This window comes from Rhincodon typus, chromosome 12 (assembly GCF_021869965.1).
Source record: "Rhincodon typus isolate 14 chromosome 12, sRhiTyp1.1, whole genome shotgun sequence".
Lineage (NCBI taxonomy): Eukaryota > Metazoa > Chordata > Chondrichthyes > Orectolobiformes > Rhincodontidae > Rhincodon > Rhincodon typus.
The window spans coordinates 64095165-64109957 of record NC_063343.1 but is presented as its reverse complement, the minus strand read 5'-3'; the positions used below and the strand labels follow the sequence as shown (position 1 = coordinate 64109957).

Sequence of the window (14793 nt, the reverse complement as noted above, 5' to 3'; positions counted from 1 at the left end):
CTCAAGGATAGTGGAGTGGTATAAAAAGCTTTTTTTTTACAACAAATCTAATTCCAGCTGCATTAATCAAAATTTATCAAATTAGTAATCTTCAAAAGGAATATTATCAAAACAATGAATTTTTTGAAACGAAAATTATATTTTGAAGTGCTATATGATTGTTTCATGGCAGTGTTTGCAAATGGATCTGAGTGGAAATTCAGTGGAGGAAGAAAACTGTTTTCAAAACAGACTTGGTTTTGGACTTGGAGAAAGCACTGTTAATAAAATAAAGTTAACTAAACTTGCTTCCCCTGTCTACTGCAGTATACCACCCTTACTGGCATGACCAAGACTTAATTGTCCTGGAGTTAAAATGTCTTGCACACTTTTTCAAATTTATTCACATGCTAGCCAACATTTATTGCCCATCCCTAATTGCCCAGAGGGCAGTTAAGAGCCACGTTTAAGCCAGACCAGGTAAGGCTGGCAGTTTACCTCCCTAAAGGACATTAATGAACCAGATGGGCTTTTCTGACAATTTGCAATGGATTCATTATACCCTTAATTCCAGTCTTTTATTGAATTCAAATTCCACCATTGGCTATGGTGCAATTTGAACCCGGGTCCCCCATACATTACCTGAGTCTCTGGATTAACAGTTGGCGATAATGCTGCTAGGGCATCGCCTCCCATTTCGATGACGCCACCTGACCCTGGTGACTCTTTTAATTCAGTCCCCACTCCTCTGGACTGGGCAGGCCTCCTGCAGCTGAGCTACTGCTAGGGACTTCCAAGCCGAGGTTTTACTATTGAGTACTGCTGGAAAAAAGAGGCATTTGGCAAACCTTTTCAACTTCCACCCATCAGGACAGACAGAAGAATGTCAAGTTTTAAAGGGAACAACAATTTATACTGCAAAAGAAAGACGTGTTGATAGGTTGGCAGATCATCTTCAATTGTTTGAGGTGTGCCATACAGAATGGACCAGGGATCTACTGTTCCCCATTAGAGCTATTGTTTCTTACTATTCTAGCACACCTTCTGATGAGTACAAGATGAAATACTTTGATTGCATGCCCCTTTTCAACAATGCTACTCAAGTTCTCCCCTGTTATTTGTTACTATTGGGCTCAGATGCTCTGAGTAATGAGAGGACAATCTACAATAGGCACAAAGTGAGACAGGTGGAGAACGATGGAGAGTAATGGACTAGGGAGAGATGGAGGCATGTTTGGATAAAGAGAGAAATCCATGAACAGGAAGAAAAGGAAGTACGGATAGTGGGAGGAATCAATGGAGGAATTGATGATGGGAGGAATGAATACAGAGAGCTGTGAATGGATGGAGGGAGAGACAGCAAGAGAAATGGCTGACAATGGTAGGGATATATTAATGGAAAAATGTAAGGAGGGTTTATTGGGATTGCAAGGAAGGGTTGGAATTGTTCTAACCTCACTCCTTATAACTCCAGTACACAGTGCGTAGAATGCACATCTTTTAAAGATAATGTGTGTGTTGTCAATGGGTGTCATTTCAACCTTACTCTTTCTGTGCTAATTGCAGTGCGTAAACAAGAGATTATCAAAGCTACAGAACAACTGATTGAAGCCATTAGCAACGGTGATTTTGAGGCATACACGTAAGTTGCTTTCCCAATCAAAACATTTGCTTTTGTTTTAAACCAATTATGCAAAACGTTTGAAATAGTCATGCAAACAGAAACCGTGGATCAATAATGCTGAGAAGTTACAACTGGGATCTTATGTTAAATTGGTCAAATGTAGATTTTCAATTCACTATCATATCCTGGTGCTGGAAGGCTACCATCCATTACTATCTTCTTTACTGCCATTGTCCTCTTCTATCTATTCCTCCCTTCTATCCATTTTACCCCTCCCATCCCCCATTTTTGCCATCCCCTCATCTTTTCCTTTATCCGATCCTCCCTCCATGCCTCCTTCTATCCCTACTTTCTTCTACCTCTTCCTCCTTCCTGTCACTATGACAGATCATAGCAGATGTTTATCACTTCCTCTCAACATCGTTGTGTCACCCTTTCTATGGATGCTGATTGGTATATTTCCAGCATGGTCTGCTGGTTCCTTTGCCAAGAGAGGTAAACCCTCACGGTTTCAATTTGTTGATCTTTCAGGAAGATGTGTGACCCTGGGGTCACTGCATTTGAACCCGAGGCACTGGGAAACCTGGTGGAGGGACTCGATTTTCACAGATTCTACTTTGAGAATTGTAAGAAACTATTCTTGTTCCGCATGAGTTAAATCAATGCATTTCAGCTGTTCACTTCAATACGAGCCAACAATAAAAGCTTTTAACTAATAATGTCCAAGTCAGTAAATTCCCAACCCATTGTGATACAGAGACCTTACAGATTTGGTGAAGCCCCTACTGAAGTCCTGCTCTGTATTGAGCGCCATGTCTTAATTCCTGCAGCTTTTAAGGGGTGTGAAACACAGAAACATAGAAAATCGGAGCAGAAGTAGGCCATTTGGCCCTTTGAGTCTGCTCCACTATTCAATATGATCGTGGCTGATCATCCAACTCAGTCCCCTATTCCCACTTTCTCTCCATATCCTTCGATCCCTTTAGCCATAAAAACTGTATCTTACTCCTTGAAAACATGCAATGTTTTGGCCTCAACCACTTGCTGTGGCAGAGAATTCCACGGGCTCCACACACCCTGACTGAAGAAATTTGTCATCATTTCAGTCCTAAATGACTTGCTCTGTATCCTTAGAGTGTGATCCCTGGTTCTGGACTCTCTGGTCATCGGAAACATCCTTCCTGTGTATACCCTGTCTAATCCTGTTAGAATTTTATAGATTTCTATGAGATCCCCACCCCTGCTTCTAAACTCCAGTGAATACAGTCAAAACCAATCCTGTCTCTCTTCATATGTCAGTCTTGCCTCCCAGGAGTAGTCTGGTTAACATTTGCTGTGCTCCCTCATTGCCAAAACATCCTTCCTCAGATAAGGAGACAAGACTGTACACAATACGCCAGATGTAGTCTCACCAAGGCCCTGTACAATTGCATCAAGACATCCCTGACCCTGTACTCAAATCCTCTTGCTTTAAAGGCCAACAAACCATTTGCCTTCTTCATCATCTGTTGCACCTGCACACTTAATATCAGCAACTGGTGAATGAGGGCACCCAGATCTCATTGCACCTCCCCGTTTCCCAATCTATTGCCATTCAGATAATAATTTGCCTTCCGGTTTTTGCTGACAAAATGAACAACCTTATACGTATCCACATTATATTTCGCCTGCCATGCATTTGCCCACTTACTCAAGTTGTCCAAATCACACTGAAACTTCTCTGTATCCTCCTCGCAGCTTACTCTCCCACCCAGCTTTGTGCTGTTTGCAAACTAGAAGATTTACATTTAGTTCCCTCATCTAAATCATTAATATATATATTATAGCTGGGATCCAAGCACTGATCTCTGCAGTACCCTACTACACATTGCCTGCCACTCAGAAAAAGACGTGTTTATTCTTACTGTTGGTTTCCTGTCTCCTAACCATTCCTCTAGACATGTCAGTACATTACCCCAATCCCATGCCCTTTACTGTACATGTCAATCTTTTCGTTGTGGGACCATATTGAAAGCCTTCTGAAAGTTCAAGTAAAACACATTCATTCAATCCTCCTTATCAATTCTATGAGAGGCATCCTCAAAAATTCCAGTTGATTTGTGAAGTATGATGTCCCTCTCGTTAATCCACGCGGTGTTGGTCTGATCCTTATGGCCTGGCATCATGGCTGAGTGGGTAGCACTCTCATCTCTGCAGTCAGTGGGTCAACTCTCACTCTAGAGACAGACTGACACTCAGCACTGAGGGAGTCCTGCACTATCAAAGGTACTATCTCTCAGATCAGACATTAAACTGAGACACCACCTGACCTCTCCAATCCCTTTACACTATTTCTTCAAGGAGAGCGGTAGATTTCTCCAGGGTGGCGAAAATATCCTGATGGCCAATATTTATCCCTGACCCACATCATTAGCAATGAGAGAGGTAATCTGGCCATTACCACATTGCTATTAGTGGGGGCTCACTGTGCGCAAATTGTCCAGCAATGAATATACATCAAAAACTAATTTATTGACAACTTGCACCAATGTCCTGAGATGTACATGGCGCTACACGAATGCAGCCCTACATCTCTATATAAGTACACTATATTGTTGCTGTCTGGTATGGAGAGCCACACAACATTCTGTGTCGACCTCTCCCCACCCTCTGAACTTTCACTAGGTTGATTTTGAATTCCCAGTTGTGTGCTCGCAATGGCTGACAATTCTTTATTTCGGTTTCCAGTGTGGTCCAAGAACAACAAGCCAGTGCACACCACCATTCTGAACCCACACATCCACCTGATTGGGGAAGAAGCTGCCTGCATTGCCTACATCCGCATCACACAGTACATAGATAGCAGCGGGATCCCACGCACCGCCCAATCCGAGGAGACACGGATCTGGCACCGACGTGATGGAAAATGGCAAATCGTCCACTTCCACCGATCGGGATCTCCGTCCGCTCTGGCCAAGTAAGTGTTCAATCCTGGGATTCTGTGGCTGGGGGTCCTGAGCAACTAAACCTGGAATTACACACTGGCAATGAACTGGAATCGATGGGATTGAGGGTGGAGGATGAAGGGGATTGGCGTAGATTGGGACAAAATTTCCAAGTGAAGGCACCTCCTGCCTTTCTCCCCAGCTCCCAGCCAGACTCTCAATGCCTTCATTCCGACATAAGGGTTTTTCTTTTTGTCTTCTGGTTTCTGTCCCTGAAAGGGTTTGCCCTGTAAATGTTGGCTGTCCCCAGTACTTTAAGTGCCCAGGTTAGGCTGGCATTGCCCACTGAGAGAGTGCTGCCCAGGTGAGACATCAAACCGATGGATGTGGAAGTTGTCACAGGACTATTTTGTGTAAAAACAAAAATTCCCAAACACAGTGTCCTGTCCCAATATTTATCCTGTAACCAACATCTTATTTCTAAGTGTGCCATGTACTCCACATGGCAACTGTGGCGGTACAGTCTATGGTATGAGGCTCGAAAAGCACAACATTGGAGGAGCAGGAAAGTCAACGTTTTGGGTCCAAACCCTTCATCAGGACTGGGGAGTGTCTGTGTCTGTATAGGTTTCCTCTGGGTGCTCCAGTGTCCTCCCACAGTCCAAAGATGTGCAGATTAGGTGGATTGGCCATGCTAAATTGCCCATAATGTTTCAGGGGATGTGGATGCCAGGTGGGTTAGCCATGGGAAATGGTGGGTGTGCAATGCTGTGAACATCTGAGGTGGTGAAAGGATGTTTAGAAATATTGCTTTCTTTCTTCTTTGACCCAATTCTGTCTGCAGCTGAAACTCCTTCTCTCCAGTCTCCTGCTGCTATCCCTGACTGACTTGCACGCAAGGACAATATCTCCTGTGTAACCTCACTGCTGAACTCATGTCTCCCCCCCACCGGAGAGAGAGAGAGGTGGAATGCTTGGCGGAATCACTGCTGGGTTGAGTAATCGGTTCCTCCGCTCACAACCCCCCGTGTTTGCAGGGAGAGTGATGAATTTCATAACCGATCATCCTTTTTGTATCCTAAGAGGCAATATCTGTCGTTCTGGCATGTTTACAGTGATATCTATGATTCCAATCAATTTACGGTGTAGTTGTATTTTAAATTTGTGATAGTTAAGTGATGACTTTATAACTTGGCTGCGATGCATGTTTTTTACTGTATTGCCGGGCGCAAAAAAAATATTAAAAATACGGGCGTTTGCAACCTCAACATGAACTTGGGGAGGGAGAAAAGAGGGATCAAAATTGTTGACATCCTGTCATTGGGATTATTCATTGGAGAGCATGAGGAGCAAACGGGATGGTAGGAAGTGCTAGTCTAGTTAAGACTGGGCTCGGCAAGGGAACAGTCCTCTGTGGGCTTAACAGAACCTGGAATCAATGTCTCTGAGGTGAAATTTTAATGTGATTAATGTGCCCCTCCTTAACCACGACTGCACTTCGAACCAGTTGGAAGCACTTTGTGATATGTTTGAGGGATTGAATATCCTGTATTGTGGTGCGATTAATAAGAAGGGAAAACCTTCCTCATCTCAAATCAAAAAAACAACGGTCAATAAATGACTGTTTTGCTCTAAGAGGGCTAACTAATGCATTGCCCAATTTGGCTGATTGCAGTTTGAAAGCAATGATTTTGAACACAGTTTGTACATTTTTACATGGCAATCCGTCCACATGAGCTTCCTTGGATCTTTTGTGACACTGGCTTTACTGAGACTTGGGATCGTTGGGGATAAATTGCTTATTTCTCTTGTTCTCACAAGCTGGGAGCGTTGTTTGGCTTTACAAGGATTCCCGATGGAAAATTCAGGCACAGGATCCTTACATTCTACCAGACAATGGCACTAAATGCTACTGGCATAATCTGGTGCCAAACCAGCACTGGCATGATCGAGAATGAAATATTCAAAAATGAGCTCAATCCTTCAATTATGACTGAATCCCATTGGAGGCCTCACAAATACACAGACTGCACTAACCTAAACTAGGGCTTTCTAATCTTTGCAGCAGATGCTGGGCCTCCAGCTCCATCTGTGAATTTCCACTTTCTATTCCCCTCCTTCTTCCTCACACTGACACACCTCCCCATCCACCCCCCCACCCCCATATCTTCCCCCTAAACTCCCTCATCCCCCGCCAAGGACAAAAATCCCAAAGTCTCTCCCTTCTCTGAGGCAGCTTACATGGTTCCTGTCACTCAATTGTTACCAATTCAGCACAGAAGGAGGCCATTTGGCCCATTGTGTCTTCCACACCCACCCCCACTTCAGGTACCACTTTCCATATCATGGCAACTCGCTATGTGAAAAAAAAATCTATTCATCTACCCCCTCAGATTCTTATGCTGATTATCATAAATCTGTGTCATCTGGGTCGAACCTGTGATATCCAAAGCAAGTTAGATCCACGACGTGCTCCTAATTAAGATCTTTCTGAAGCGTTGGTGAGGACCCTGACATTTCCCCATCTCTCTTTCTAACAGGTTAAGGAAATCTGACACCACTCTTGTCCACACAACTCTTCTGTATTACACAGAATGAACTGGAATATGTTGTTGACTGATGCCAATCCCTCTTCCTATTCCCCATCCAGCATCAAGAGACTCTTGCTGGAGACCCCCAGCGATGACAATCTTCCCATATCCTCTCACTTCCATAGGAAAGGCAATTGGACATGGACTGAAAAAGAACAGGGTTGTGGGACAAAAAGGAGGGAGATGCAAGATTATGTTAATAATGGTCAGCTCTTCCAACAAATCAGCACAGGCCTGAGCAGTTGAAGCATCACTTTCTGACCAAGGAAGATGTATAATGATCACTCCTGTGGTATTTAGCAACCACTCCCTTCTTATGGTCATTGGTGACCACTCTGTTGACCCTTAGCAACCTACCCATTCCTTGTGGCTCTTAACAACTCATCCCTTTTCTTGACCTTTTGCAATCAGTCCATTGACCCTCACCAACCAGTCTTTTCTCGTGACCCTCTGCAACCTATCTTTGTTCATATGGCCCTTAGCAACAGCCTGTTAGTCCTCAGAAAATAGCCCTTTCTTATGGTCCTTAGTACCCTGGCAATTGGCACTTAGCATTCTGTCTTTTTTTATATGGATCTTGACAATCATCCCTTCTCTTAACTCCTTTGACTCCAAGAAACGAGTCCAATGACCCTTAGCAACCAATCCCTTCTCATGGCCCTTAGAAACCATTCCCTTCTTATGAATCCTCAGCAACCACTCCATTAGCCCTTAGCAACTAGAAGACGCTTATGGTTCTTAGCATCTTGACAATTGGCCCATAGAAACCTGTTCCTTTTCAATTGGTTCTTAGCAATCCATTCTTACTCTGACCATTAGTAACCAGTCTCTTAGCCCTTAGAAACCTGTCTATTGGCCCTTAGCAACCTGCCCCTTTTCTTAGCAACTTGTCCCTTTTCTTGACTTTTTGCAACTAATCCATTGGCCTTTAGAAACTAGTCTTTCCTTGTGGTCCTTTGCAATCTATCTCTTGGCCCTTAGGGACCAGTCACTTCTCATGATCCTTACGAACAAGTCCATTGATCCTCAGCAACTGTACCCCTAGTTCTTAGTTACCTGTAGTTTTTCATGGCCCTTAGCAATTAGCCCTTGGTCCCTAGAAACCAGTCCATTGGCCCTTAGTAATCAGTCCATTGGCCTGTATGATCAATCCCTTCCCATGGCCTTTGACAATCTGGCTCTTGGCCCTTAATAACTAGACTTTTAGATACCTGTCCCTTTTCACGATCCTTAGAGCCAATCTCTTGATCCACAAGCTAACCAACACTGAAGATAGAGAGAAACCATTCACAAGTTGCTTTGAAGAATTGACACGTTTTTTTTTTCAAACTTGTCAGGAACAATGTGCCCTCTTTGGGCTTTGAGGCTGTGGTTCCTCTGACTTACAAGGCAGCTTAGTAACCCATAAAATACGGCACTGGTTACATACAAATCATCTCCTTTAAGATACTACTTGGGTGAGGCCACACAAAGAAAGATTAGGAACCCATGGATTTAAATGAATAGACCACACACAAGACAATGAGATTAGAGAGGACATTACTGTGAGGCTATTCAGCTCTTGAACCGGTTACATTGGGACAGGAGGAGGCCATTCAGCCCCTCGAGCCTGTTACATAGGAACAGGAGGAGGCCATTCAGCCCCTTGAGCCTGTTCCACAATTTAATCAGGAAGCTATGCTTGGGTGAGGGTGGAGATGGAAATGGGTTGTTTGCTGTTTTTGTATCACAAACTAGGAGAAAGATTCATCTCATCACTTCTGCTTGCTTATTTGAGAAAGTGAATCAATCAGACAATCATGCACCATTTCTAGTGTTGGTTTCTTTGCTAGCCTGAGCCTTTGCACTGGACTCTGGGCCTCACCAGAGATCTGCTTTCGTACCTCTGTATTGTATTGCCAATTAAATCGATGCCTTTCTGTACATTTTCGTAAGTGACTTTACTGTAAACTGTTGTGACACTGAAGAAACTAATGAATTGAGTAAAGCTTCTGTCTTTGGAACATGGTTCAACTCATAGGTAAGGTTGCCGGTGACTGACTTGTGAATATTTTAATTGGTGTTTCACAAATAAAGAGATTTTATCAGTTTGTCTTGCAGGAAGTGTGTTGATTTATTTCATTCTTCAATGGAGAGAAACAGGCCATTCTTCCTAGTATCCATGGTCTCTCAGTACTGCACCGCTCATTCCTCATGTCACTCTATCAGTGTTATGGACCAGACCAGACCCGCTGTAAATATTTTAAGAAGGTAGTCTAGACCCTAACTTTTTCTTATTTTAAAGGCAAATGTAATGTGTTGTGTTCCAGATGCAATTCGATTGGTCAAACTACTCGATTTTAAGCAAGACACAGTTTATTTAAACACTATTAGTTAAAATACAACAAAAGAAAGAACTTAGAATAACTTAACTCTATTGGAAAACTGAACAGAATAATAGATACAATAACAATTACTAATTAACTGTTCCAATACAGTAACATCCCATAAACACACCCCTTGGCAAAAAGGCAAACTCAGAAAAATAGATTTGTCTCATAAGTAATCCAGCAGTCCAGAAGGAGAAACATCAAGAGAAAACTCAGAGAGAGTTACCAGCCAGGAGACATTTACTGAAGCTTCCAACCCTGTTGAGACCCCAACAGCAACTGCTTAAAGGTCAACCTAAAAACCAAAAGAAAAACTAGAAATCCTGATCTGTGAGAACTGGCCACACCAATCCAGACTGTTTCTAATGTTCCAATTTAAGAAAAGCCCAAGGCCTCACAGTTTGTTTAATTTATTGGCTTGCCAAGTAGGCAACTCAATACTTCTGTCTTAAAACCTCTCTTTGACAAAAAAAAGGACAAAATAATGAACTCTTAAAGCCACAGTATCATCGCAATCAATAAACCCTGCTGTTCCCTTCTGCTGCTTGTAATCACCTGGTTTTGCCATATCACATCCATGCTGTGGGCTCGCAATATTGGGGATAAGAGTATGGATGGTAATGTTCTGGGCCAGTAATCCAACAGAGGTTAATAATCTGAGGCTTTGTTCAAACGCCACCCCAGAAATTTCAACTCAGTTAACTAAATCAACGATTAAAGGGTTGTGAGTCTTTGGAACTCCCTTCCTGAAGATGTTGTGGAGGCAGAAATCAGTAAGAGGCCCATCAAATCCTTGTTTACTTTTAAGGCCGAGATGGATAGGTTCTTGCAAAGAGAGGAGCTGAAAGGTTATCGCGCTATGTGGGAATGGGGATTTGAGATTGCATGCAGGCCTGCCATGCTCTTGTTAAATGGTACATCATACATGAGGCTCTGAATGGCCTACAGTTGCTCCTGACTCTCATGTTTTTTTCTGGAATTATAAAGCTGATGCTTACATAACTATCACTACAGCTTCTCAAATTCACCGATTTCATTCAGGGAGGGAAATCTGTCATGGTTCCCCAGTCTGGCCTACATATGAATCCTGACAAATAGGATTGTCAGGTGGCTCACAGTAAGGTTGAATGTCTTGGGCTACAAGAAGCTTTAAACGGGCTGGTCAAATGGGCAGATAAATGGCAGATGGAATTTAAGCCTAAAAAGTGTGAGGTGATACACTTTGGAAGGAATGATTTGACAAGGAAGTATTCAATGAACAGCATGACTCCAGAAAGTTCTGTGGAACAAAGGGACCTAGGAGTGTTTGTCCATAGATCTCTGAAGGCAGAAGAACATGTTAGTAGGGTGGTGAAAAAGACACATGGGGCGCTTGACTTTATCAATTGAGACATAGATTACAAAAGCAGGGAGGTCATGTTGGAGATAACAAGGTGTAGAGCTGGATGAGCACAGCAGGCCAAGCAGCATCAGAGGAGCAGGAAAGCTGACTTTTCGGGTCTGGATGCTTCTTCAGAAATCATGTTGGAGTTGTACGGAACTTTGGTGAGACCACAGCGAGATTACTGTGTGCAGTTCTGGTAACCACATCACAGGAAGGATGTGATTTCACTGAATGGGATGAGAGAAGATTCACCGGGATGCGGTCTGAGATGGAAAATTTCTGTTATGAAGAAAGGTTGGATAGGCCTTGGGTTGTTTTCATTGGAGTAGGGAAGACTGAGGGGCAATGTGATTGAGGTGTACAAGATTATGAGGGACATGGACAGAGTGGATAAGGAGCAGCTGTTCCCCTTAGTTGAATTGAATTAAACTGAATTGAATTAATTGATATATCATCACATGTATTTAACAAAAAAATGCAGTGAAAAGTGCAATATGTCACTATGCTCCGGTGCCATTTTGACTTACAGAAGATATTAAGATTTAAGACTGAAATTAAGATACAAGACTTAAATATAAGTAAAAACAGTTCATCTTCCTCCTTCTCATGCTCCGCTCAACACTGGGGGGGATCTCCAGGCCCACAAACACCACCCCCCCCAGCATCAGAGTCCATTCCAGGAATACCAATCCAGGCCTAGCCCGTCACTGAAGCCCTACATCTGCAATTCCAACGCCGAACATAGATGCTGCCTTCTCCGCCAAAGGGTCAGTCATGAAGGGACACAAGTTCAAGGCGAGGGGCAGGAGGCTTGGTGGGGTGTGAGGGAAAAAATATTACCCAGAGGGTGGTGACATTCTGGAATGTGCTGCCTGGGTGGGTGGTAAAGTTGAGTTGCCTCACATCCTTCAAAAAGTACCTGGATGTCCACTTGGCACGTCATAATATTCCAAGGCTGTGCGCCAAATGTTGGCAAATGGGATTAGGATGAAGGTCAGGCATTTCTCATGTATCGGTGCAGACTCGATGGGCCGATGGGCCTCTTCTACACCGTATGATCCTATGGTTCTAAAGATGCTGTTGATTCTTAAAATCTCCTGACAGTCAAGTGCCTGCTGACTCAGCCTGAAAATATATTCGGTGACCCCACCCACACTGCTCTCTGTGGAAGACAATTTCACAGACTAACATGCCTCTGAGAAGAAACAAAATTCCCCTCATCTCCACCATTTAAGTGGGAGACCCACAATTTTTAAACTTAGTCCTTTAGATCTAAACTCTCCCATAAGGGAAAATTTCACCATCTTGCTGGGCTAGTCCCAATAATTTCTTCATTCACAGGATCTGGGCATTGCTGAATAGGCGGACATCTGTTGGCCAGAGGACAGTTGAAAATCAACCACATTGCTGTGGGCCTGGAGTCACATGTAGACCGGAGCAGGTAAGGGTGACAGCTTTTGGGCCCCATATCTCAGGAAGGATGTACTGGCCCTGGAGCGGGTTCAGAGGAGGTTCACGAGAATGGTCCCAGGAATGGAAATCTTAACATATGAGGAACGTTTGAGGACTCTGGGACTATACTCATTGGAGTTTAGAAGGATGAGGGGGGATCTAATTGAAACTTACAGAATACTGAATGGTCTGGACAGAGTGTTTGTTGGGAAGATGCTTCCATTGGTAGGAGATACTAGGACCTGAGAGCACAGCCTTAGAGTAAAGGGAAGACCTTTTAGAATGGAGATAAGGAGACACTTCTTCAGTCAGAGAGTGGTGAATCTATGGAATTCACTGCTACAGAAGGCTGTGGAGGCCAGGTCATTGAGTACATTTAATACTGAGATAGATAGGTTCTTGATTATCAAGGGGATCAAGGGTTACGGGGAGAAAGTGGGAGAATGGGGTTGAGGAACTTATCAGCCATGATTGAATGGCGGAGCAGTCTCGATGGGCCGAATGGCCTAATTTCTGCTCCTATGTCTTATCGTCTTATGGTCTTATTTCCTTCCCTGAAGGAAATTAGTGGCCCAGATGTTTTCACAGCAATCAACAGTGGTCACTTGGTCACCATTAGGCCAGCTCTTTGTTCCAGATTTTATTAAATTGGAATTTCACCGCCTGTCTTAGTGGGATTCAAAGAATGCTAACCTGGGGCCCTGGATATTGTCACTAGGCCATTGCCTTCCTTTATACAGGTTCAATAGGATCACTTCCCAGTCTTCTAAATTTCAATAAGTACAGACACAAACCTCCCAACCTGTCTTCATAAAATAAGCCCTTCATCTGAGTAATGAGTCAAGTGAACCTTCTCTAAACTACTTGTAAGGCAATGACAAAACAAAAACATAAGTTGCTGGAGAAACTCAGCAGGTCTGGCATTATCTGTGGAGAGAGAAAACAACTCCAATGACCCTTCCTTGGAACTCAGATAACTCTGAAACATTAAGTTTGCTCCCTCTCCACAGATATTGCCAGACCTGCTGAGTTTCTCCAGCAATTTCTGACTCTGTTTAAGATTTCCAGAATTCGCAGCTCTTTGTCTTATTCTAAAGCAGTTATATCCTTTTTCAATAAGGAGACCCAAACTGTGTACAGTACTCCAGATGTGGTCTCACCAAGGTACTGTACAACTGCTGTGAAATATTTTCACTCTGTATTCCAATCATTGCAATTAATGTCATGTTACAACTCACTGGGGTAGTTCGCTGGAAGTCAAGTCCTGATATTCGCAGAGACATCACAAAAGTTAAATATTTTAAAGTAGGTAAACAAAATCCCAGAAATTTCTGAAGAAGGATCCTGACCTGAAATGTCAACTTTCCTTCATAATTTTAAAAAGCACAAAATGAAACGGCACAATCTTTGAAGCCAGCATTCTATTTGCTTACCTGCTCACTTGACATTTTGTGATTAATGCACGAAGGGACACAGACCTCCCAGGTACCACTGAGTTCTGGAATCTCCCACCATTTAAATAGCACATTGCTTTTCTATTCTTCCTGCCAAAGTGGATAAATATACATTTCCACATTATGCACCATCTCCTAAATGTCTTTTAGATCTCTTTGCTGAAGTTTTCCATTCCGTTGACAATTTTATAGAATCATACAGTGTAGAAGAAGACCATTCGGCCCATTGTGATTGTACCTGCTCCTCAAACACCATCTTTACCTACTGCCAATTTCCTGCTTTTTCCCCATATCATTAGATGTTATTTATATCCATGTAATCATTCGATGCCCTCTAGAATCCTTCAATTGAACCCACCTGCACCAAATTTCCAGGCAGTGCATTCCACACCCTAACTAAACTCTGCATGAGAAAAGATTTTCCTTACATTTACTCATTTCGAAACCACTTTCAATCTGTTCTTGACTTTGATTCTTGATCCTATTGAAAGGGTGAGCAGTTTCTCCCACTTTTCAGCCCACTCATGACTTTGCAAACCTTTACCAGATCTCCTCTCAGCCTTCTTGTCTCCAAGGAGAACAGTCCCAACATCTTCAATCTATCTTAATAACTGGTGTTTCTCTTTCCTGGAACCATTCTTGTAAATTGCTTCTGCCCTCTTTGTATTACATTGGTATTCTTCCTATTACGTGATGCCCAGAGCTATGTGTAGTACTCCAGCTGAGGTCAAACAAGCAGCTTATGCAAGTTTAACATCACCTCCCTACTCTTGTACTCTATGCCCCTATTAAGAAAGATAAGAATATTCTATGTTTTGTAACTGCTCCCTGTATCTGCCCTGCCACCTTCAATAATCTGTGCAGATGTATACCCAGATCCCTCTCCTCCTGCGCCCCCTTTAGAATAGTGCCCCATAATTTGTCTTGCCTTTCAATGTATTTCCCACCAATGTGCATCACCTCATACTTCTCTGCATTGAACCTCATGTGCCACGTATCTACCCACTCCACCAACT

At 43.1% G+C, this 14793-nt stretch overlaps 1 protein-coding gene across 1 annotated transcript in view; it reads left to right on the top strand.

Annotated features, from left to right (window-relative positions):
• LOC109916368 (calcium/calmodulin-dependent protein kinase type II subunit alpha-like) overlaps window positions 1–5771 on the top strand; it is a 170245-nt gene extending 164474 nt beyond the window's left edge. The window contains exons 13-16 of the mRNA XM_048603488.1: window positions 1546–1621; window positions 2135–2229; window positions 4331–4559; window positions 5372–5771. Of these exons, the coding sequence (XP_048459445.1) occupies window positions 1546–1621; window positions 2135–2229; window positions 4331–4559; window positions 5372–5375 (404 nt within the window). The 3' untranslated portion in view covers window positions 5376–5771. The remainder of the gene's footprint in view (window positions 1–1545; window positions 1622–2134; window positions 2230–4330; window positions 4560–5371) is intronic.
• Window positions 5772–14793: the final 9022 nt, after the last annotated feature.